Source organism: Amphibalanus amphitrite, unplaced genomic scaffold (assembly GCF_019059575.1).
Source record: "Amphibalanus amphitrite isolate SeventyFive unplaced genomic scaffold, NRLGWU_Aamphi_draft 000989F_arrow, whole genome shotgun sequence".
NCBI lineage: Eukaryota > Metazoa > Arthropoda > Thecostraca > Balanomorpha > Balanidae > Amphibalanus > Amphibalanus amphitrite.
Genome location: NW_024882483.1, coordinates 52,291 through 77,009, shown reverse-complemented (window position 1 = coordinate 77,009; position 24,719 = coordinate 52,291). Strand labels below are relative to the sequence as shown.

At 52.6% G+C, this 24,719-nt stretch overlaps 1 protein-coding gene across 1 annotated transcript; it reads right to left on the bottom strand.

Moving 5' to 3' along the window:
- Positions 1-647: 647 nt before the first annotated feature.
- LOC122368916 (glycoprotein 3-alpha-L-fucosyltransferase A-like) lies at positions 648-18,755 on the bottom strand. Its single transcript, XM_043343237.1, has 3 exons — positions 18,611-18,755; positions 5,075-6,253; positions 648-2,346 (listed from the first exon to the last, which is right to left on the bottom strand). Exons 2-3 carry the CDS (start codon positions 6,163-6,165, stop codon positions 2,013-2,015), a joined length of 1,425 nt encoding a protein of 474 aa, XP_043199172.1. The 5' UTR covers positions 6,166-6,253; positions 18,611-18,755; the 3' UTR covers positions 648-2,012.
- Positions 18,756-24,719: the final 5,964 nt, after the last annotated feature.

The following is a 24,719-nucleotide window of genomic DNA, read 5'->3' as shown; positions in this document are numbered from 1 at the left end:
TGTACAAGGCCCATTTTCAAATGAAGGGAACGAATTTCTTCAACACCAAGAGGCCGCGGGGGTTGCAACCTAGATAGATAGTGGTTTCTGAACCTCACCGCAAACTTGGCTATCTCAACTCAAACCCCATGTTAAAGGTGGGATAGTCCCTTTAAACACCGATCGATAATATCGATAATACACTTTCATAACGCATCCAGGTCTCGATGGTACTAATAAATTACACATAAAGGCTCATTTGAGTCTGTACTCTGCTGAGTCGAAAGTTCAAAACATGTTCGAGTCCGTCTTAGTCCACCCGCTTCATGCAAGACATGACGCCATTAGTGGACTTACCCCAGACCAGCATATCGTGAGTTGAGTGTTGAAACTACACGATACATATGTACCAGCCGGTTGTTCAGCGTGAGCCAGGGAGCCGTCGTCCAGTCGGTACCTCATCAGGCCGCAGGCAGGTCGTACTCAACTACTCAACCCTCGAAAGTCGCTCCAATGGCGTAGATCAGCTCAAGATCAGCTGAGGTTTGGAGTACTGCGGCCCCGCCTTAGAGGGCCTTGGCCCCGCCCCTCCCGGGCCGTGGCACCAACGGACACCGGGTCCAGTCGCCGAGCTCCGAGAAATTCTTCACTAGTAGGTAAATACCCGATCACATTTTTTTTCATGTATTTATCTAAAAAGATTGAGATAAATAGACGCCAGTCACAGTCAAATAAATTGCAATATAATATTGTTGGCATGCAGGCCACACGCTCACAAGGATAAATAACAGTAAAATGGCCAAACAATCGTCAGTCTTTGGTATTGCAATGCAACAAGCATTGCATTCCAGCTTGTGGCGAAACCGGTGGACAGACTTGCTTTGCACCCCATCGCCAGTAACACCAGCTGGGACGGTGGAGGTGCAGGTCAGACCGGTAACTCGCTTGACAGGCTATCTTACTCAACAACAGTGCGCGCGGGACTGGCAAACGACAACAAACAGCTCGATTGTTGGACAGTTGTAGCCTCTTGCGTTAGCGGGGTCGAACATATCCACCAGCTTGTGTGACCATTGCGCTCGCTGCCCATGGGCAAGCGCGGTTTGTGACAGTTTCGTAGCGTGGCGGACCGCCGCCGGTGGGTCCGTCTTCGATCGTCTCTGGCCGTCACGACCGGCATGTCACGATCCCAACCGTCCTGTCACGACCCTGACTGTCACTCTGACCGTCACCAAATCATCACAACGGCGGCCCGGCGCCTGCTGCTCCGCACCGCCCAGAAGGAATGTTTCGTTATGAGACCCGAGATCACATAATGACCTCACACGTATCACACGCTCAAACAGCAGCCCAAAATAGCTCAAACGCCCCGGGTCATATGACGAACACTCAACTGGCCAGGAACAAGCCTGAGAAGACCTAGAAACAAACAAGACAAAACGGACTAAAAGCCACCCAGAAACCAGCCCAATCGTACCTGAAACGATTATGAGTAAAAACGGAGTGCAATTGTCGGAACGTAAATGCCGGAAGCCAGAGTCCGGTTTCAGATAAAGTCTAGCTAGCTACCCACACATGCTAGCTAGTTGTCCACACACAGCATAGTTAAGCTGCCCGCCGATGCCGTAGTCTAGCTGCTCACACCTTGGCTCGGTTATCACCCGCCTCGCCCTTCGCCCTGCACTGGCCCAGTGCAGCCACCGCAGCGTTCCGTTCTCTTGGAGCAAACCTGGCGACTGCACCTCAGGTGCTTGTGCGTTATCGTCCTAAGCACCAACGTCGCGGCCCACGCGCTCACATAGACATTCGGCACATAACATCACCCAATTTGTGCCCTCACATGGTGAGAATAATAGAACCACAGCACGCCGCGTGTAGGGTGCCCACTGCACACATTCACATTCACACTACCTCCCCTAATGGCCAGAACAGCACCCCAACTGGCCCGCGTATCCGTCCTACTAAGCGACGCTTTGTGCCAGCACGTGCTCGTCACGTCCCGAGTGCGTGACACCGTCACGGGCGTCACTATCTCAAGTCCTCTCGGGCGTGTAGCGCGGCCACTTGCCGGTGACACAGGTGCCGGCGCCGCGCCACCACTCGTTCAGATCCGGAATGGTCTTCTGGTGGCCCTCGTCGTGTAGCATCGCGCACAGCCGGCAGAAGAAGTAGGTGTTGATGAACTCGCCGGTGCCCTTCCACTGGAAGTACGAGTTGTACAGGTGGTCGTCGCGATCGAGCGCGTGCAGGAAGTCGGCCAGCTCCTGGGGTGACTTGAAGTCGTCCACGTGGATGTAGGAGTGCTCCGGAGCGGCCCTCTTGTAGTCGTCGGGGTGAGCGCCCATCACGATCGGCAGCACATTGTGCCTGGCGAAAGAGCAGAGCGTCAGTCGGAACCCGGTTCATGCAGTCCGCCATGTACATACATACCTAAGAAGTAACGCGTCTTGCTGGTTGATATTTGAATGAGCCTTCTATTTCAAGTTGATAGACGGATATGCTATTTCAATAAAGTTACGCAGCACGAAGTGTCGCGTGACTAGCCGCGTGACTCAATTCGTATCTTATCGCGACCGAATTGAGCGAGCACCGCTAATCTGTTCACCATTTCTTCCATTTTGCAAGTGTGACTATCATGCGTGCGTTCATTAATCCTGTGGTTCGGGCTGTTTGAATATTTAATTTTTTCAACAGCTCTAATGAAAGCACGAACCAGCCCCTGCGACAAATGCGAAAGTCAAATATCGGTTCAGAGCTAACAACTAGACCAGAAGTCGTCACACATTTTACATGATGAAACGTGGACCGAATATGCTGTCGGCTTGAGTCGACGGATGGTGCGGCGGTCTGCATAAGTACATAGAGCGCACTATCAGGCCGACCAACGACCGGCAGAAGGCCAAGTGCCCCACAAAGTTCAGAAGCGGACTGCAATGAGACTGAGCTATCTGGACCAAGACAAATGCAGTCCGGCTATAACCGGAACACGTCGCGGCCATAGTCGTATTGCCCGACGCTCAGAAGATGGCTCCCTTATCTTATCCCGGTCTTACATTGACGGTGTTATGCTCTGGTTGCGAGCGTGCCTTGTTCGCCAAATGAGATACGCTCAAGGCGGAACGACTAACGACGTTGCGGACGCAAATAGCCCCGCGCTGCCTGCGGCTCCAGAGCAGATAATGGGCACCGGGATCCCCGCAGATAATCAGGGCCTCAGAGAATTCCGAGGTTCGTCAGTGTCCAAGGAGTCTGCATTGTATTTTCTGAAAATCCCGGGAATGCGAAGATTTAAAGCAAGGAATCTTTCAGAAGACCTTGCTCGCTTTTTCACACACATAAATGATTCGAAAGGGAAGATCGGTGTTATGATCAAGATGAAAAAATAGTGAACTAGAAATTTCGGTAGGTATAAAGGCAAGCGATCACTTTAAATCGAATTAAGAAGTTCAGAACGTCCCGAGTTCTAAAGAAGGCACGACTGTGGCTGGATGACGTTTCAGATCGAAAGGGATGACCAAGTTGCCAGGAGCTTGTTAGCGTTGTCAATGGCCCAAGAGAATGTCGGGGATGGCCAAAATGCTAGACTCCCTGGTCGATAGGGAGAAGAAATCTCCAGGATTTGCCAAAGCCTAATGCCCCGCAAGGAAAGCTAACATTCCGAGTACCTCAAGGGAGCATTGATATTCATTACGGTCGCAGAGACTGTCGAGATCCCAGAGACCTGAGGCTTTGTAAAGGTCTCAGGGATTACAAAGACTGACGACGCTCCTGGGGTACCCAGAGATGCCGCCGGTCGGGCGCCGCCTACCCCCACCCACTCCCAGGAGTGGCTCTCCCGGCCATCGACCGACGTTTGCGTCCCGGTGGCGGCGTTTTGGTCCGGCCGCCCGCGGCCATCGATCAGCATCAAAATGGCCTCTGAGCATAGCAGGAGAGGCAGCAATCAGCTCCGGGATGTCCGGCACGGCTGCCCAGGGGTCCACACGTGCCACAGTCGGGGCGACATTCAGCCGACCGGCGGCTGCCCGACCCGCTCCGGTTCATAACTCAATCATGCATTCGGGTCGTTGAGTACGTGTCCACTGTGCACGTCTGATGAGACAGCTGCTAGGGCGATAGGGCATGGAACTGCGGCCTACGGACGCCACCTGCGACCGTCCGGGGCTCAATGGCTGGAATACGGCCTCTACCGCTGTGTCCGCGGAACAGTTGTCGAACCGTGCTGCCTAGAGACGGCGGTCGATACGGGACCGCTCACACCCATGGACGACGTACCTGCACTCGACAAACACGCCCAGCCTTAGCAAGGGTGCAGTAGGTACCCGAACATGAGTACAAGTAGCTCGAGCTTCCAGCCTTTTGCTTTTGATCTGGATTTTCATGGCTAATACTTCTGGAAGCAGGGTGCATGCATGTCCCTTTTCCGTTTTCTTGGTACACCTATTTAGCAGTTTCCGGCCAGTTCAACCCACCCAACTTGTTTCGTGAGACATCGACTTTGAGCTCTCTTTTATTTTGGGAGACTTCAGACGCTGCACCATCTGCTATTCATGAATATGAACCGGGTAGAAGAGTCGCCAGGGTCCGTGGTCGTTTACAGAATGTTTTACGGACATGGAAAGATGCCAGTACGCCAGAGGGGCTGCTGGATGATCGTGTCGCGGCTAATCGATAGGATTATGGCCCACACGAACACGGAAGGACGCGGTGCGACATTTTCATACAAGCAATCCGCCTGAATTGCGTGACGGAGGGCTGGTCAGCCGACTAAAGCAGAGCTGCGGCGCGGCACCGACTTCCGCCGCACTGCGGAGGATAAATAAAATCTCTGTTCGTTCGGGCACTCTTTCCAATCGCTGAAAGCTTCAAATTTCAAAAGCAATCGTTCAACCACTGAAGGTGGACGAGTATTTATTATCATTAGGTACTTATTTTCTTTTGAAGCTGGCTAGTGAACCCAGTGTACCCAAGGTTCTACCAATAAATAATCTGTGCTCCGGGACTAAAACCTTAACAGCCTAAGCGATACAAGGACATGTAAGCCGAGGCGTTAGTGGATTTCTTATAAATACAGACACACCAGTGTACTACTTACTGCAGTCCATTGACGAAGAACTTCTCGGTGATGTAGTCGCGACAGTTGGAGTTCTCAAAGGCCAGGTAGAACTTATATTCATTGCTGAGCTTCTCGAAGCACTTCTTGCCCATGCTGCGCGGACATTTCTTGGTTCCGCAGCTACCATAGATATCTACCTCGATGTACTTCGCCAGCTCCTTGGCGTATTGAAGGCGCTTGTTGATGGCGCCGCAGTTAGATACAAACCACGCCACCTTCTTGGTCTTCTTGGCTGCATAGTTGATCTCCTGTTTACGAAAGTGAACGCTGTCATCGTAGTACACCCACTTCTCGTAGGGCGCCACGATGTCACTATCGTGTCTGTACGTAGCTGTCCAGTTAAAAAGTGGTTGCACATGCTTGAAGCTGACTGTGTGCATGGGACACTCGAGGAGGTACATGATCCAGGCCTGGCCGGGCCGGCGCTGGCCGTGCGGCCCGTGGAACCGGTCCTTGAACAGCACGGCGTCGGCAGTGTCGATCTGACTGCGCGACGTGGTGAGCTCGCACGTGTTCACCGGACATCCGTTCCGCACGAACTCCTCCTGGCCCGTCTTCAGGCGCGCGCCGAACCCGTCGTACAGCAGGATCTTCTTCAGCTTCCTGGGCGGCCAGGAGGACGAGTCGGCCGGTGGAGGCCGGTACAACAGCTGGTTGACAATCCGGTCACCACCGTCTTCCTCCGGCCAGAGTGCGAGCTCGCGAGGTAATGAGCCCGGACCTGGCTTGCGGCGACCGCCGCTGAAGAACCAGTGCCGGTCCTCTGGCACCAGCAATGTCCCGTCGTCAGCCGAGACGACGTTAGAGCCGGGCTCTCGAAGGGGCGATGCCTTTGGTGCCGCCGCCGCAGACCCCGCCGAAGCTACTGGTCTTGGCACCGGAGGTCCTGTGCCGTTTCTGGAGCCGCTGAGGGAGCGACTTCGCGGGGCCACCGCGCTGGCACCCGTCAGACTGACGGCCCAGGGTGGCTGGTCGCGCTGCTGGAAGCTGAGGAAGTTGATGAAGAAGAGCATGGCGCATATTGCCAGGCCGGCGTAGAGCAGGCCGCGCCGCGCTGACAGGCGCCGCATGATGACACGATGGCACTAGACGTGCGGTGACGTCATGGATGGCAGGCAGGTGACGTCATCGATGGCAGGCAGATGACGTCATCCGAACCTGCGGAGGAGAGGGCGGGTCAGAGCGGGCGACAGGTGGTGCCGTGGCGTGCAGCGGGCCGGCGCGGCGGCACGCTCCGCAGCACACCGCTCGAACGGGAACCACAGGTGACTGGAGAACCGGGGGACGGCGCGTCGCTGGTCTGATGCACCGTCGGCTGGATATTTAGACGGCCCGGGACACAAATGGTGTGGCATCGAAAGTTCCGCACGAAATGATAAGCGAACTTTGTAAAATACATAGTTGCACATTCACAGATGAACCTGCAACTTAAACGGAAGAATGGAAAATGGCGATTTATAATCAGCAAATTAAATTCACTGTTTGTCTGTTGTTGCCTCTACCTTTCCCATGAGGAATGGGTCCGTGTCTGAGTACCTAAATGAAATACGACAGTGATGAGGACCACAGCGACGATAAGTAACGTTGATAACGATAATGGCGACCAATGATCGACGACATGGGGATCACCGTGGGTCGGGTCGGGTCGGGTCACATACAGGGCTGGGTGGAGCCGGTCGTTTTCAGCGACATGATACCAGGATGCCCCCGGGCCCCGACAATTGTCAGAGTCGAACGGTTCTGGCGAGAACAAGGCCCCAATGCGACTATACCATTCATCCCAATGGCTTTACATTAGCCGTTTTCACGACGGTTATTTGATACACATTTGGTCGCATTGCGTGCGATTTGGTCACACGTGGTGCGAAATTAGATTCATTTCAGTTGATTCTTAGTAGTTTTCAGCTTGGGTTGGACTAATAGTTGCTACTTGCTTGCATACCTTATTTGTAAAATTATCAGGCATTGCCTACTTTTAATAAAACATCAAAAATTCATTACATGAAGATATCTGCTACACAAGACAGGTCGCTTTGGTCAAGTTGGTTGCATTCACCAGATAACCCGTCGTGAAAACGGCTGTTATAGCATAGTTACACGTTCCTCCCGCCGTTTCTTTCAGTGCTGGCCAGGAAGGACGAGATGTAATCATTGAAGACATTGTTGTGGTCCAGACAGTGCTGCCTTTCGGTCCGCCCCTCAGAGTGAAGCGAGAAGTGCCAATATACAAACTTCGGATGGGGGCTCCCACTTCGAGTTGGAGCCGGTCCTCGGTACGACGTTTGAACTTTGATCACATATTAAATAAGATATAAAAAGCGAAGCGTAATGCTGAAAGAGAGAGAGAGAGAGAGAGAGAGAGAGAGAGAGAGAGAGAGAGAGAGAGAGAGAGAGAGAGAGAGAGAGAGAGAGAGAGAGAAAGAGAAAGGAGAGAGAGAGAGAGGGAGAGAGAGAGAGAGAGAGAGAGAGAGAGAGAGACCGAGAGACAGAAATATGTACAGAGACAGAGGTAGTGTTTTGTTCCCTTTGCGATGGACCCGATGTTGGGTTCACCGAACCCATGAGGGGGCTGGCCTGTTGGCGATAACGCTCGAGGAATAAAAACTTGCCAACAGTAGCTAGCCTCTGAGGGTGACCCCGTATTGACCCCGCACTGGACTTCTCCCTAGCAACTGAACCTAATTAATTTGTGGTAATGCACCTACCACCATACCGCACGGCAAGGCCGTGCTTGAGTGCATACAGTGCATACCACACAATGCACAGTGCACAGTGCAAACCACTGCACCATGACGGTATCAGCTGTCTGGGAGGTGCAGACGGAGGGGAGGCAGGTGACGGCGGTGACGTATGTTCACCAGGTGACATTGGTGCCGTCACTGCCAGATGGCTGTCAGACTGGCAGCTGCGACAAGGCCGATACGGCGGAGGTTGAGGTGGGATTCGCCACGTGTGAGCCACCAGCATGGTCTGCAGACACATTTGTGTGTGTTGGTTTGTGGCTGGTCTGACTTCTGGGTCTGTGATTGTCTGAAAGCTAGCGGTTTGTCGTTTTGTCTGTCTGTCTGTCTGTCTGTCTGCCAGTCTGTCAGCCGGTCTGTCAGCCGGTCTGTCAGTCTGTCTGTCGGTCAAACGTCTGTCTCATTACCTCTGGTATGCATAGGTACACTGTGCCAACTGTATAAGGTTTCTTGCTAGACTGTGCAATTGTACACAATGCACACATGTGAGAACGCCTATGTAAATATGGGAGACATCAGACAAAATGAGTGTGTGTATCATTTGGCTTATGCCTATGCCTGTTTTTATTTCAGTGCTTTTCATCTGCAACACTGAGTCCGCATGCAAGTCTTGCTATGGTGGATGCCCTCGCGCTTATGATTGAATAATATAATTATTGAATGGTGTGAAACGTTTTTTTGAGCATGATTATGATTATAATGGAAATCAGATGGATTAGTAACCTTTTGCTCATAACTAATGTAAGCCAAAAAAGAAGGTCCAGCACCGAAAATATATTTTGGATTTGTTTTAGGCTTACATTAGTTATGAGCAAAAGGTTACTAATCCATCTGATTTCCATTATAATAATATAATTGACTTAGAATTAATTGAGAACTTTATGCCTACATACTTACATATAATATTATTAATATAACATGACATAAATATGATTATATTCTGGGGACACAAACTGCAAGAATCAATCATTTAACTATACGAATAGAAGGAGCTTACGAGATAGTCATATCGCTATGAATAGAACCATCTACTAAGAACAGAAGAGATCGATTAATGATTATCTTTCCAATAAGGAGCGTTCCTTCCTATTACTGCTTCTCGGGCACCCTCGCGCTAGAATGCGCGTGTCATCTGATCGACCTATCTCCTAGCACTCCTATCCGGGACCCCGAGCACCCATCGCTCCTCGAGCACTCATTCCCCCGGAGCACCCCTAGCAGTGCCGAGACTATCACCGGCCGTGATAGGGCGGAAGGAGGGCCGGGCGGGGTCGGGAGCGGGCAGCACACCCCGTCGAGACGGATGAACGCCCGATGAGCCCGCGCAGCCACTGAAGTGCCGGTATCCGTCATGGGTCGGCAGAGACGGCACCATGGCGCCGCGCCGAAGACTGGCGCAGACGAGCCGTATTCGGCGCATCGACTGCCGCGGCACATCGGGAGAGACGGGCGGCTACAAAGGAATCTTGGGCGGCTAATGCAGCTCTGATGTCGGGGAAAATGCCCAGCGGGCGTCCCTCCATACGCGGAGATAAAAGCGGTAGTCGTTGTCACTTGTCAGCTTATCTGGTACACACCAGTGCCAACCAGACACTCTAACGTGATGGAGAATAGTGAATACATTACATATAATGATATAAGGAGACGTCTGATTGACTTGTGTTTCTCCGGGAATCAACTCACCCGGCAGACAGGAATGTCAGCCATGCACCCGTCTAATCGACAACACGTCATGAACCCCTGGGCTTCCCCGCGCTGTTTCAGAGGAGGATAAGGAACCATGGTTAGGCTCGTCTTACTTTGTGGGCCATGGTTCCATGTACGGGGAGAGACAGAACGGATGCCTGCCCTACAAGTCCGGTTGCGCGGATGGCACTACACTTCGAGGAAAGAGTACCTTCCTTCTGGTTACCATGCACTCAAAGATCGAGTGCACCCATGTGTGTGCAGAGACGTGAAGGGGATTTATGTCATATGTGGCATATATCCTAGCACTCAGACTTTTCCCGCAGTCAGCCAGAGCCAGACACAATCGTCAGAAGAGTGGACTGTTACCAGAGCTGAGCTTGCCACTCGGGTCTCTATTGGCGACCCCTTGTCGCCTATAGGCAGCTCTATAGGCTGGGTCGCCTAGGCAGCTAGCTCAAGTGCCGCATGGCGCCATATGGCTGACTGTATATGTGTCTTCCGTCGGCCCCGACGACACCTGGTCGACCAGCTGAGACGAGAGGTGCCATTAGGGACAGCAGCCACATCCGGTGAGTCTGATCCCGAGTGGCGCAAATGGGCGTCATAAATCCAACGACAAATCTCGGGAAAATATTAACCTCATTCGGCACTGGAAATAGTTCGGGCTGTCCATTTTAACAGGCTCGGGATGCATTATGCAAGGTTATCTACGGTGTGCGAAAACAAAGTTAGCTAGACCCACTTAAATAAAAATAGCACAACAACAATAAGCATAAAAATTAACATGTTTATGCATTATACATACAAACTTATATTATGCAATTATGTATGAATAAGTACCTATATAAGGCCCTAAGCATGCATAAAAAGATAATATGGATAAAGCATGTTTGCCTAAGGTGCGTCAGAAAAGAGGAAAACCAATTAGAATTTAAATCCTTGCTTTAGAGCTTATTTCATTATTTCTATGATGAAGAAGTTGTGGAACAAAATCCACCTCAATTTGCACTAATGAGAACCGCAAACGTGATCAACAACATGAATACACAATGCAAATTTAATGACATTCTCCTCATTATGCTCAAGGAGGATACGGACAGCACACAGCCGCAGCTCTTGCCGAGCTGTGGGCCAGGAGCCAGGCCAGTCGGCTCGGTTGGTGCCCGCTCACGAATCGGTGAGGTCATTTGATATGCGCCACGACCCCCTCTCCCGGGCCGGTCGGTCGTCGGCACGTACTGGCTGCAGTGGGGCGGGACGGGGGCATGCGCAATCTCCCTGCAGCACGACAGTGGGAGTATAGAGCGCCCTTCACCGACGGTTGGGACACGAAGTCGTCTCCCGAACGATCGTACACAGCACCGAACTCATAACAGTTGGGAAACGGAGCACTCTCCCAGTATAAGCACTTCCCCCCCCCCCTATACAGGCATTATCCATGTGTATAATCACTCTAACATGTATAAACACTCCCATATGTAAGCAATCTATCAAATAATCGGGGTAGAGTCGACTGGCGTCTGTCTATAGGTAACAGTGCGGACAGGGACGGATGCAGAAAAGAGGGCATTTCTATCTTTTAATAGCTTCTAAGTTAGGAGCCCTAACCTTGAAAGCCTGCACCCACTTTGGACATTGTCCTTTGCCGATGCAAAGGTCATTTAAGAATAATAAGCAGGCACGTACCCAGGATTTCGCCCAGGAGGGGGCCACCTGCTTTCGAAGGGGCCCCCCACAGTGTATAGGGCCCCCAGGTTCCCCGGGGGCCCCCGGGAGTCATGAGGAACCTTTCGATGGTGGGGGGGGGGGGGGCATAGCGGGTCCGGTCTCTCCTGCAGACGTAGGTGAGAAAACGCCACGTGTGTGGGAAAACGCAATTCAGTTCTTTACAACCTAATGTAGCATTTGGTTGTGATTTCTCGTGTTCAACTTCATCAAAGTCAATTAAAAAGGTCTCTGTAACGGTCTAAGCCTTGAGAAAATGTGGAAAATTGGAAAGTAAAAATATTTTTGCTTGAGGAGTGTGCATGAAACGCACGGCATTTTATGAGCGAGCGCCTCAATTATTGAACATCCTCCAATTCCGGATATGTAGGTATATAATATACCTAATAGTGGGGAATAAATGTCTCGTTATCGGAATTCCACTATCTGGCAACTAGCCCTATGTAAACGCGGCTATTATATGTTTGTATTAGAATCTTGTGGCCGCAGTCGTGCCACTGCGGCGCCGCCGCCGCCCCGTCCAGGATCGGGATGAGTTATATGGCATTGTGCGGGGCGGGGCCGGGAGGAAACGGCCGGCGGCACGCGCAGCGCAATTGTAAATTTAAGATATGTCATTTAAGGCACGTAGGCCGCCAAGCTGGCGCCTTCCGTCACCTCGTCGCTGCTGTGCAAGTTCGCACTCGTTTTGGGCGTGTTCTAGACGTTTCGTAGCCTGTTGAATAAAAGGTGGGTCACGTACGACCCCCGGCGAGTCTGGGCCGGCGCGCGACGGAGGCAGCTGGCAATACAACGGCAATGTGGACATAAGGAGTTTACTACAAGCTATTTCGGCCTTGAAAGACTGCCGTGATGGGGAACGAGAAGGAGACCTGTGATGGTTCGGACGCTGCGGCTGATCTCCGCTTAATCCCGGAGTTTGACGGTGTGTCGCAGCCCGTGTGCGAGTGGCTGGACAAGGTCGAACTTGTGTGTCAGCTGCGCGGCATCAAGGGACTGCACGTCGTCGTCCCGCTGAGACTCACTGGTGGTGCGTTTGCGGTATATCAACAGCTCGGAGAAGATGAGAAGAAAAAGTACGAGGACATCAAAAGGGCCCTGACATCGGCGTTTGCTTCGGATCGGTTTGAAGCCTACGACCAATTTGAACGTAGAAGGCTGCGTCCAGGTGAGACGGTGGACGTGTTCGTCTCTGAGCTGCGCCGGCTGGCTGGCTTGTTCGGAGGTATGCCGGACGACAGCCTGGCATGTGCCTTCGTGGCCAAACTGCCAGATTCAGCACGCCGTGCGCTCAGGGCTGGATCACGGATGGAGGACATGCCGTTTAGCCAGCTAATCGGTCGCGCTCGGGCCGTGCTAGCCGACGAGGAAACAAGCACCGCGGCCGCCGCCGCTGGCACAAGGACTGGAGCACTCCCGGCCACAATGAAATGCTACTCGTGCGGGCAACCGAACCATATCGCCCGCGACTGCACGGCAGGCCGCGGACAGCGGGGCCGTGGAGGCCCCCGTGGTGGACGGAGCCTCGTGAGGTGCTACAACTGCAACCGGCAGGGGCACATCGCCTCTGCGTGTCCGGAAAACGACGCGGGAGGGGAGAGCTCAGCGCCAGCCTCCTCTCCTGTCGACCAGTGAACGGGGCGCTGCCAGTCGCGCAGCTGTCGGTGGACGGAGCGAGCTGCAAAGCGCTGGTTGATACAGGATGCAGCCAGTGTGTAGCTCACGTGTCAGTTTGTCGGAGGTGGAACCGACGCCCGGTGAGCGTGATGACAGTGAGTGGAGGGCGTTATTGGTGTGAGGGGTCAGGCGTGGCACGCGTGCAGCTGCGGTCCGGTGAATCAGTGTCCGTAGATGTGCTCGTCGTAGCACGTAAGCCACTGGGGTTTGAGTTCATCCTCGGGATGAATGGTATCAGAGCACTGGGTGGCGCTACAGTGAGTTCGGATGACCGAGTCAGATTCGGAGTTGAGGCAGCGGTGTCTCATATAGCGGCGTCAGTGGCCTCACCCGGTGACCGGGTCAGCTGTGATGGTGAGAGGACTGGGGTGTCGCGTGCAGTGGCAGCGACTGCACGGGTGAGTCATGATCAGGCGAGCAGTGAGGCGGCCCCAGCGTCAGGTGCAGCGGCGGCAGCTGCAGCAGTGAATCGAGCTGACAGCAGTAAGGGGCAAGATTACTTTACTACTCGTAAGGGGGATCCGGTGTTGGGTGCGGCGGCGGCGGCCGCACCGGCTAATCGAGCCGACGAGAAGGACTTTGTGGTGAGCTTTGATGAGACAGAAAAGAAGTGGTCGGTGGAGTGGAAATGGTGTGGAGGAAAGGAACCCGAGCAGCTGCACAATACAGCAGAGGAGTACGCGATTCCAACAGAAGCCCGACACGAATACGAGCGAGAACTCTCCAAGTGGGTGGCAAATCAATGGCTCGTCCCTTATGATGAGAGCGTGCACGGGAGGGTCAAAGGCACGATCCCGCTCATGGCGGTCATCCAACCGAAGAAGGACAAAGTGCGTCCCGTCATGGATTTCAGAGAGTTAAATACGCACCTGGACCCGCATACAGCTGACGCGGATGTTTGCAGTGAAAAAATCCGTGAGTGGCGTCGGTGTGGACGAAACGTGTCTCTCATAGATCTGCGAGACGCTTACCTGCAGATCCACGTGCACGCATCGCTGTGGCCGTATCAGACTGTAGTGTTCCAGGGCAGACGGTGGTGTCTGAGCAGACTTGGCTTTGGGCTCAGTCTCGCACCGATGGTGATGAGAAAGGTGCTGGAAATGGCCCTGAAACGTGACCCGAGGGTGCACACCGCTACATCACCTTACGTGGACGACATACTCGTAAATGAAAACATCGCTACTGCATTAGAGGTGAAGGGTCATCTGGAGGCGCTCGCTCTGACCTGCAAATCCCCGGAGAAGGTGTCAGAAGGTGCTCGTGTCCTGGGCATTCGAGTCTGGGGGGAGCGGCAAGGACTGTTCTGGAAGCGGGACAACCAGGATCTACAGCCGCCGCCAAAGCTGACGAGGAGAGAGGTCTTCTCGCTGTGCGGACGTCTGACAAGTCAGGTCCCGGTGTGTGGCTGGCTGCGTGTCTCCGCATCCTACCTGAAAAGACGCGCCACTGCAGCGACAGACGGCTGGGATGACGAGATCACCGACCCAGAACTCCAGAAAATGGTCATGGAAACGCTGCAGCGCGTGAAAACGGCCGATCCCGCACGAGGTCGCTGGGATGTCACCGGCGATGAGGGAGTCGTGTGGGTGGATGCCAGCTCCCTCGCCATAGGAGCCGTGCTGGAGATGGAAGGCAGCATCGTTGAGGACGCCTGCTGGCTTCGGAAAAATCCCGAGACACACGTGAACCTTGCAGAACTGGACTCTGTTGTGCGTGGCATCAATCTGTCCCTGGCATGGAACCTGAAGAAAGTGACTGTCGTGACGGACTCGAAAACGGTCTATCACTGGCTAACAGATGCGCTCTCCGGCAGAGCTCGGATAAAGACGAAGGCGGCGAGTGAAATGCTGATTAGAAGGCGCCTGGAGACCGTGAAGAGTCTGAGAGGGAGTGTATTAGAATCTTGTGGCCGCAGTCGTGCCACTGCGGCGCCGCCGCCGCCCCGTCCAGGATCGGGATGAGTTATATGGCATTGTGCGGGGCGGGGCCGGGAGGAAACGGCCGGCGGCACGCGCAGCGCAATTGTAAATTTAAGATATGTCATTTAAGGCACGTAGGCCGCCAAGCTGGCGCCTTCCGTCACCTCGTCGCTGCTGTGCAAGTTCGCACTCGTTTTGGGCGTGTTCTAGACGTTTCGTAGCCTGTTGAATAAAAGGTGGGTCACGTACGACCCCCGGCGAGTCTGGGCCGGCGCGCGACGGAGGCAGCTGGCAATACAACGGCAATGTGGACATAAGGAGTTTACTACAATGTTTTACTAGGAATCGAGCTCAATTGTACTTTTAGCCAGAAAATAAATGCTTGGGTAATTCTGGGACACTCTGTATTAATTGGAGGAATAGGACTTAGGAGGAAATGCGATTGCAAATCGACCCACATCCCTGTGTTAGCCAATGACGCCTTTGGGGCCAAGGTTGGGGGTATTCAGTTTAGCCTTTTTGTTTTTCTGTGATATCTCCGGCACCGTGAAAGATATTGGCTCCTTCAGATGAGTGCCTACTCCAGTCACTACTTATATCCAGTAGCCAGTAGCCACTCAGATTATTTGGGATCAATCAGGTGATAAGCGTACTTTCAGACGACCAGGGGCCCCCAGTCGACCAGGGGTTCCCAGGCGACCAGGTCCTCCAGATGACTAGGGGCCCCACTGCCCCAGGCGACCAGGGCCCTCCAGGCGACCAAGGGCCAATGCGATCAGGTCCCCAAAGCGATCGGTGGCCCCCAGGCGACCAGGGGGCCCCCATGCGACCAGGGGGCCCCATGCGACCAGACCCCCGGCTACCAGGGGCCCCAGGCGACCAGGGGCCCTCTAGGTGACCAGCGGCCGTCAGGCGATCAGGGGCCCCCAGGCGACCAGGGGATCCCAGGCTACCAGGGGCCCAAGGCGACCAGGGTCCCCCAGGCGACTAGGGGCGACCGGGGGCCCCAGGCAACCAGGGCCCCCATGCGACCAGGCCCCCCGGCTACCAGGGGCCCCCTGGGCGACTAGGTACCCCCAGGCGATCAGGGGCCTCAATATCATGCGACCAGAGGCCCCCCATGCGACTAGGGCCCCCTAGGCGACTAGGGGCCACAGACTATCAGGGGCTCGTACGACCAGGCCCCCGGCTATCAGGGCCCCCTAGGCAACTAGGGGCCCCCAGTCGATCAGGGGCCTCATGCGACCAGAGGCCTCCCATGCCACCAGGGCCCCCTAGGCGACTAGGGGCCACAGGCTATCAGGGGCCCCCATGAGACCAGGCCCCCGGCTACCAGAGGCCCCCTAGGCGAACAGGGGCCCAGGAAACTGGGGGCCCTTGGATGACTGCAGGGGCCTCTCGGGTACCCAGGGCACATAAATGAAACTTTAATATCAATTTTTCTTCCGAGTAAAAGACGTTTTATCCAGTGTTTAAAAAAATATCCTGGGGCCTGAGGGGCCCCCTGAGCGCCTTCGGCGCTCAGGGGGGGGGGCCTTGGCCCCCGTGGCCCCCCCCCCCCCCTTGGGTACGTCACTGATAATAAGTGTACATTCCATATTTCACCCATCCTTGCCAATATTTACCAATCGCCTGCATTTCCAGCTGTCTCTGGAAAGTGCTCAGATGTTTACGACATTGATTGTGCCGTATTGCAGCCGGTCGGCCCGGTGGGCCTCGGAGCCGGTCCGACAGTGCAGTAGGACGTGGGCAGTGCCGGCAGCGCACTCAGCACCAACTGCTGCGGAACAAAACAGCATCGATTGGCGGCCGCGCCGTGCGGCGACAAACATTGCGCGCCCGTGCGGCCGTATTGGCCGCAGGCTGTGGCACGGCGCACTCGGGCCAGTAATTTGATAGATCGGCGGCGCCCCATGTGTCCGCAGTGCCGAGCACACAGCGCCAGAAGTTTGAGTGCCAAACACGAATTAGCGGATGGGCAGATGTTTGTTTCCAGTGTTTGCATATCTTATATTTTGTGGGTATTATAGTTGGGTACATTTTTAATCCGGACAATAAAGCAAATTGGCGGCAGGCGAAATGGCTATGGCTCTGAGATACAGATTTAATTCAACGTGCCTAATGTGCTTTGGATATCGGTTACGCCTGCACCACGACGTGATTTCTGTCACTGCAGAGAGGTCTGGATAGTATAATAAACATTCCTTTTAGTAAATACTCCAAAGGGTGAGCTTATTTGCTACTCGAACTCACAACGCTGCATGCCATAGAGGCAATGTAGGTGTCTGTCTGTATAGGTCACAGAAACGGTGACATCTCAACAGGCCGGCGCAGTCGGGCCCGTTCGCCTGTAGTGCGGCCTCGCCACCCAGTGCCAAAGTGTGGCCGATAACGATATCGGGCGCACAAGTGGAGCCGTCCTCGGCGCGGGCGTCACACCGTTCCACGGCGCCCGTCTGGCGTTAGAAACAGAAACATCTGACGAGGCGGAATGGTGAATGGGGCTGGCCGGGATCAACTGACTGGGCTGAATGTCAAGGTGGCTGGCGGGGCTGAACCGTCAGGGGAGCTGGTGGAGCTGTGATGCACCGTCAGTACAGCTGACGAAACTGAGCTACAGGGACGAAACTGAATGCTCAGATAAACTGACGTAATTGAAATGTAAGGCAGCTGAACTTGACGAGGGATGAATTGTCGGGGGCTGAACTGAAAGAGCAGCGGAACTGTCAAGACGGCAGTGCTCTGAACTCGCGGCTCTGAACTGCCGCTGAACTGTCAGGAGGCCGAACTGCCCGGGCTGAGCTCTCGGGAGGCTGCACTGCACTCAAGGACGGCTGTCGAAGCAGCAAACTCTGTCAGCCGGGGCCGGGGGCCCGGGGCTGAGCTGTCGGGCGGCTGAGCTGTCGGGCGGGGCTGAGCTGTCGGGCGGGGCTGAGCTGTCGGCCGGGGCTGAGCTGTCGGGCGGGGCTGAGCTGTCGGGCGGGGCCGGGGCTGAGCTGTCGGGCGGGGCCGGGGCTGAGCTGTCGGCCGGGGCTGAGCTGTCGGGCGGGGCCGGGGCTGAGCTGTCGGCCGGGGCTGAGCTGTCGGGCGGGGCCGGGGCTGAGCTGTCGGCCGGGGCTGAGCTGTCGGGCGGGGCCGGGGCTGAGCTGTCGGCCGGGGCTGAGCTGTCGGCCGGGGCCGGGGCTGAGCTGTCGGGCGGCTGAGCTGTCGGGCGGGGCCGGGGCTGAGCTGTCGGCCGGGGCTGAGCTGTCGGCCGGGGCCGGGGCTGAGCTGTCGGGCGGGGCTGAGCTGTCGGGCGGGACTGAGCTGTCGGCCGGGGCTGAGCTGTCGGGCGGGGCCGGGGCTGAGCTGTCGGGCGGCTGAGGGGAAGGCTATTACCGGAAGTTAGCTGTTGGTCGGGTTAAAGTTGGCTATCGGCTCGGCTGTTTGGCTCTAACTGCCAAACACCGGCTTTCACAGGGACCAATAACACACCGGGCGCTTGACTGCTGTCTAAAATACGGCCCGGCGGCCCTTTGACAGCGGCCAGATTCCAGCAATGTTGACGCCAGCGTAAAATAAGCACTACTATAATTCAAAGATAATTGCAGAAACCGGAATTCTGGCGTTCTGTCATTATAAGTAGAGCAAGGCAACTCAAAGCAATGAATGGTTCTCCCGAAAGACCAGATCCACAATTGACAATTTCAGTGCGGTAAAATTCAACCATGAAAGTCCAATCTTTTCAAAAGATGGATTGAAAGAGCGAATGACATTCAACTAACCTCGTCAGGAGAACAGACCACCTGTGCACGGGAGCCTGGTGCTGTGTTCGATTGTCGAACCGGCGAGGACCGACGTGGTTGGACCGGGCGCCGCTGGCGGAGCGCCGACCCCGCCGCTGGCGGAGCGCCGACCCCAACTGCCACCGGCGGCGCGGCCTATCGTCGACACCGGGGCTCGCGGCGTCACGCCGCCCCCGCCACCGCCCCCGCCCCTCCTGGTGCTGACTGCTGACACGTATACCGGCTATGGCAGTGATGCAAACTCAATAAAAAGGCACCACTGCACCAGTTTACTGCGCTGTGTATCAGGTGTGCTGTACATACATATGATGGATGGAGATGGAGTGCTACAGATAGTATAAGATTGGGGAAAATAAAAAGCTGTCCGGCTGATATACCGGTCCATGCGTTATAGGTAATGAATATAATGACACATTTTTAAGGATTCAACTTGTAAAAGCAGCCATAGGCGGCGGAACGGGGAGGGCACCGGGGCACCGTGCCCCCCTTTGATTTTACCATTTTAGCATTAGCCCTATGGGCGTTGCATGGAAAGAATGGGACCAAAAGTCGGCAGTGCCCCCCCCCCCCTTAATTGAAGGCGTTCCGACTTCCACCGCTACTGAAAGCAACGATCAAGAACTTGTCATGTACGGGTACCCGCAGTTGCTACTGTACACGAACCCCAACTCTAGCCGTCTGTCCTGCCCATCAACAACCGACAACATTGATATCGACTGCCGGTCCCTGTACTAGAGCAGCTGAGGTTTTCTGTGCGTGCCCTCTGACAGCTTATCGTTGTTCCCTGTGAGGGTGCTGGGACAATTTACTCAGGGTCCCTGTACAGTAGCAACTGCGGGTCCCCGTACCTATGACGTAGGTGCATGTGTGATAAAAAATATAGGCTTTTAGGCGAGGATAAGGACTGCCAAATGCATTAAAGGTAGTTGTAGTTGCATTAAAGGTAGGTTGTAGTTACATAACCGTTTAAATTTTAAGATAATAGCAATACAAGGCCTTTATTGTATGTTTTCATTCCTCTGGTTAGTTCTATTTCAAAAATTACACTGATACCGGTGTTGAAAATAAACCTTAGCATCAAAGTGAACTTATACCTATACCTACAGGCCCACCAATCTTTATATGGAGCATCACGAAGGATGCCGACGATTGTCATATTTGTAAACGTCACTTTTTACTTATTTAACCGAATGCATTGTACCCATGACTTATTACTAGTGCATACATAGGTACTATGCTCTTTGTTATGACCTGCAAATTTTGCCACTGGATTCATGTCGCCCGCACAGCATATACCAGTGTTAATTACATTCCGCAGCGCCGGGGCTATTTCCTACTACAAAAGAACACCCTCATGAGGCCGAGCACCCGTGCTAATTTGGCCATAGAGCCGCCCTGGACATTGTATTGATTTCTGCAAACGTGTTCAACAGAACGAACCTATAATTGCCGTTGGACGTACAAATACAGACCACCGCGGTCATTATAGAGGCGCCTTTGGCGCGGCGCATCGGTAACATTGCCGGAACAGACAAATGACACCGCTATATTATGGGGACTCTGTACAAGTGCGCGGCGATGGTGCGTGTTTGGACGTACCGTAGCCCGACGGTGTGTATTTTGCGGGTTTTGTGGTGACAGTACACCTGTGGCGCGACCAAAACACGTCGACCGGCGCAGGGGGAGACGGAGGACGACCTGTCATAACTGCAGCTGGCCGCCATTTATATAGCGGATGTAACACAGCAAAATACCTATAAAATAACACTGCAACACACACTGTTACACACAACGAAAGGATGAAAAAATAAAGTATAAAAATCAGAAGGAGAGAGAGAGGGGGAGAGAGGGGAGAGAGAGAGAGAGAGAGAGAGAGAGAGGAGAGAGAGAAGACAAAAACAGACATATATCTGCCGAAAGCGCAGCGCAGGAAGAAGAGGGTTCGTCGCGAATTATAAATCATAGAGGGGCTATTTGAACTGGGTCATGTTTCTCACCCCTCCTCCCTCCTCCCCCTCGGCCCTATAGTAATAACCTGCGACGGGTGGGTCATATGCGCCAGCCGCGCCTCCCTTATATCAGCCGAGGTGGAATACTGCAATACAGCAAAGGAGCGACATCAGTTTCCCTTACTAATATACGCCGCAAACTCAAGACGGTATGACGCTGATGACTGTCGGTAAGTTAGGAGTACACCGCCCGTACTATAACGAAGATAAACCTGGCTAGCGCGTCTTGGGCTTTGGATGTTTTCCGCTTTATTTTCATTTAGCAACCGGCAGGTGGTATGGTTCACCTTCAATCCATTTAGTTGACAGTCAAAGAAGTTATATCATACGCTCTGTTCTTTTTAATCGTAAGACGTCTCACGTCTTCTTTTTTTTTTCTACAGGGTGTCTCAAAAGTTCGTTCACACATTTCCCATGCCAATAAAGCATATAAGAACCGGCCAAAAGTATAAGGTTTTGGTGTCTGTGTGTACACTAGACAAATATGCATGCTTTGACAACTGATTAAGAAGGTTGGAAACCAACCCCTTTGCTGTATCTCCAAAAATATTTGGCCATACCGATTTTTGTTGCTCCGTCAGCTGCTGGAGGCTGATAAAAGGTTACCAGCTTTCAAGCTCTTGCAGGGGAATCCCCTGCAGTTTCTGCGTCGGATTTAGTTTTGACTAGCTCCCCGGCAACATCTGCTTTTCCCTGAAAGCCGACAGCTTGCATCGACACCATTCTTGAGTATTTTGTAGGCATTCTCTGGCGCTAACTCCTTCATGAATGACTGGCGCCGACATCCCAAGCGCCATTTTCCTTTTCAAAACGACCCCAGTCCTGAACAAACGGGAAGTGCCAGGAGTAAATTTTTCGCACCATATGGTAACAGAATGTGTCGGACGTCTGTTTCTCAGACACATTGTGCAAATTTTGCAAATTCCAAGCGCTCGTCATTCCCCATGCCAAGACCTTCGCTCGGTTGCGGACTGTTTTCCTCGGGAGATGTTCTGCTTTGTAAACGGCCCAAACCTGTCCATCGTGTGGTTTTATCGGGATTTTGTGTTTAAAAGAAAATTATTCGCTGCAGATCTGCCTCTTCAAACTTCGTTAGATAAAATTTTACAATAACTGACACTTTTGGAGGGTCAGGCGTCCTTGGCATTGACGATTTTTGTGTTATTGTCCCCAAAAATTAGCGTTATAGATCACTGAGAAAAAAATTGACTCCATATGGGTCAAAACTCTTGAAAATGCTCCCCTGAAAACTCCTGAAAACCATCGATAACACCCTTTCCAGCAGAGTTATTGAGTGTGTTCTAGGGTAACTTTGAGCCTTCCTCATTTTGCGAAAGAGTTTTCAAGAGTTCTCAATGGATGGCGAAATGACTCCATGTGTGACACCCCATAACTCTGTGACGCAACTCTCCATTACTCCCGAAAAACATTTCCCGAACGTTCCGACAGGAGTAAAAGGGGAGTTACGAAGGGGTTTTAGCATACGTCGCGAGGCTGCCGTGGCCGCCATCTTTTGCGCGTAGTATACAGCACGTTGTGCCGGGCGGCGGGCGAGGTGTTAGTGAAGAGCGTGTTGACTTAGACGGACCTGACCTATACAGTGACGGATAATTGGAACTTACTTTGGATTTAAAGGTAAGCTTAGCTGTATTTCTCATCATGCTTTTATAGTGCAAAGTGTTATAATGCTGTGATGAGAACATATGGTAGGTAACCCCATGTTCTTGATGGGCTGGAATGGTCTGTGTAAGGGTAATCGATTTGTTTCGCTCCTGAGTGAGATAAAGATCGGAAACAGCATGCTCTGAGTATCTACATATTGGCAAATATCATACATTTTTTCCCTCGCATAAATTGGAAAGTTAGGGTTATACAAGCTTTACACGTCATGGATCCTATTGTTATTGCCCAATTGTTTTAATACCCATGTCAATGACAAATATCAAATTTGAAGGGCTTTCAAAGCAGAGTCAGAAAATTAAACTATCTTGGCATAAAAGCCTTGATTTTCCTAGCCCCCATATATAAAAAATCAGTTACCTACCACTGCCACTGCCCAATGGGGAAAACCACCGACAAACCAGCATGTTTTATAAATTTTGTCTAAATTGTTGTATTTTTTTTTTTAGAAAGTATCCATAAATGAAGTTCGTTCTTTAATGTTAACATGGGTACGTATGCAGCGTGTAACGCGTCCTTAGCTTATTTTTAGCGACCTGCTCAACTTTTTGAGCGCTCAAGTGCGTTTTATAGCATTTCCCTAATGTGTCTGCAACTAAGATGGAGGCTGTTAACTTGCCCTTTAGACTTTCACTGAAACTTAACTTTAACAATATTGTAGTGCATAAAAAGTATGCTAACTTTGCAATCTCTTGCTTTCATTATTTTGACATCATGTGCGGAAATGCAGTATCAGTGCCAACATGTCAGGTCGCGTGTGTCTCGTCTCGTCCATCTTGTCTCATCTGCCTACCTCTCAGTCTCTTCCCTCATTTCTTCCTTCCATCTTTCCTCGCTTCCTTCCTAACTCCCTCCTTCCCCTCCCCTCTCTCTCCCTTTCTTTCTCCCTCTCTCCCTCCCTCCCTTCCTTCCTTCCTTCCTTCCTTCCTTCCTTCCTTCCTTCCTTCCTTCCTTCCTTCCTTCCTTCCTTCCTTCCTTCCTTCCTTCCTTCCTTCCTTCCTTCCTTCCTTCCTTCCTTCCTTCCTTCCTTCCTTCCTTCCTTCCCTCCCTCCTTCATTATTTCCCTCCTTCTCTTTTTTCTTTCTCCTCTATTTCCTCCCACGCAATGTTAAGTGTACCTACCTATAATTTCATGGTGATCAACATTTTGCAGGGGATGAGCTGGAGAGCCTGCATCGCATCCCGCAAGACACGTCGGAAGCCAACGGAGGCCCGCAAAATAACCATCCCACCATCGTGAAAGGAGAGCCGGACGAAGAAGACGCAGTATTCGTCGAGGCCCAGGAGGTGGTAGCGGCACCACCAGACCAAGCATTCCTGCTGTGGTAGGCCGCCTTTTGGATTTTTAACGTCAAAACTCGCGACCGTGTAGCATAGGTATGGAGTGAGATCCCCGGAGAGCGTGCCGCGGCTGGATGTCGAAAGCGTTTGTCAATTTTTGAAGCCTCCCACCGCCCCGGACTATGAATACACATTTCTTGAAATATATTTTTTATCTGTGCTTCGGTACACGAGCTTTGGGTGGTTACGCTATTCGTCCAATATTTATTTTCGAGGGGGGGGGGGCTGGAGTGGAGTGATGGGAAGTTTGGGTGAGTTTGATGGGGAGTAACTATAGAGGTATACCATGAATCTGTAAACGGAGTTTTGGGGAATAATGGACTGGAGTAATTGGGAGTAATTATGAGGCAGTAAGAGAGTCATTGAGAGTAATGGAAGGGAGTTTCAGGGAGTATGTTGTTTGTTTTGATAGGGTAAAGGAGAGAAATGAAGAGTTTTCTAGAACGGTAGGGAGAGTTGCAGAGAGTTTCTCGAGGGAAGTTTTGGGGTGTAATGGAGAGTTTTGGAGGGGGTGTAATGAGGAGTACCACCTGGGAGTTTTAGGGTGTCGTTTTGGTGAACTCCCCCTGGGGGCGTCATGCGGAGTCAGGATTTTTCTCAGTGATATTATAAACAATTTTAAATTATAATTTGTCTTTATTTTACGATGACCTGCACTTTTTGAAAATGGGTACCTAACCTCTGTCTGTGACCTTCTTAAGCCAGTTTTCAATAGTTATGACCGCATTTTCAGCTGCTTTCCAGAACACGAGTCTGCTGTCGTGCGAGGGTCGTTCAAAACGCCGTTAGTCTCGCATGGTTTCGTCCTTCAAAAATTTTAGCCACCGTTTTTATGAGATGATCATCATGTTGCACTCATCCTCGCCGACACTTAGCCATGTGTCATTTCCGACTTAACCATTCCCATTACCTACTCCTGAAACAGAGAGTTTCACAACATACCCGACTTTGCAACCTACATTTTCGTGTCTGACCCATGGTCAGAGGTGAACCCTTTTTGTGAGCTCATGAAGGGTCGAATGCACTTGAAAACAATGAAACTGCTTGAGGAAAGTTGT

What these genes read in the sequence shown, in the direction of transcription:
- LOC122368916 (XM_043343237.1), bottom strand. Translation starts at nt 6,165, where the DNA reads ATGCGGCGCCTGTCAGCGCGGCGCGGCCTGCTCTACGCCGGCCTGGCA. An exon ending in TTCTTCGTCAATGGACTGCA is followed by an intron (nt 2,347 to 5,074) that starts GTAAGTAGTACA and finishes CTCTTTCGCCAG; the next exon opens with GCACAATGTGCTGCCGATCG.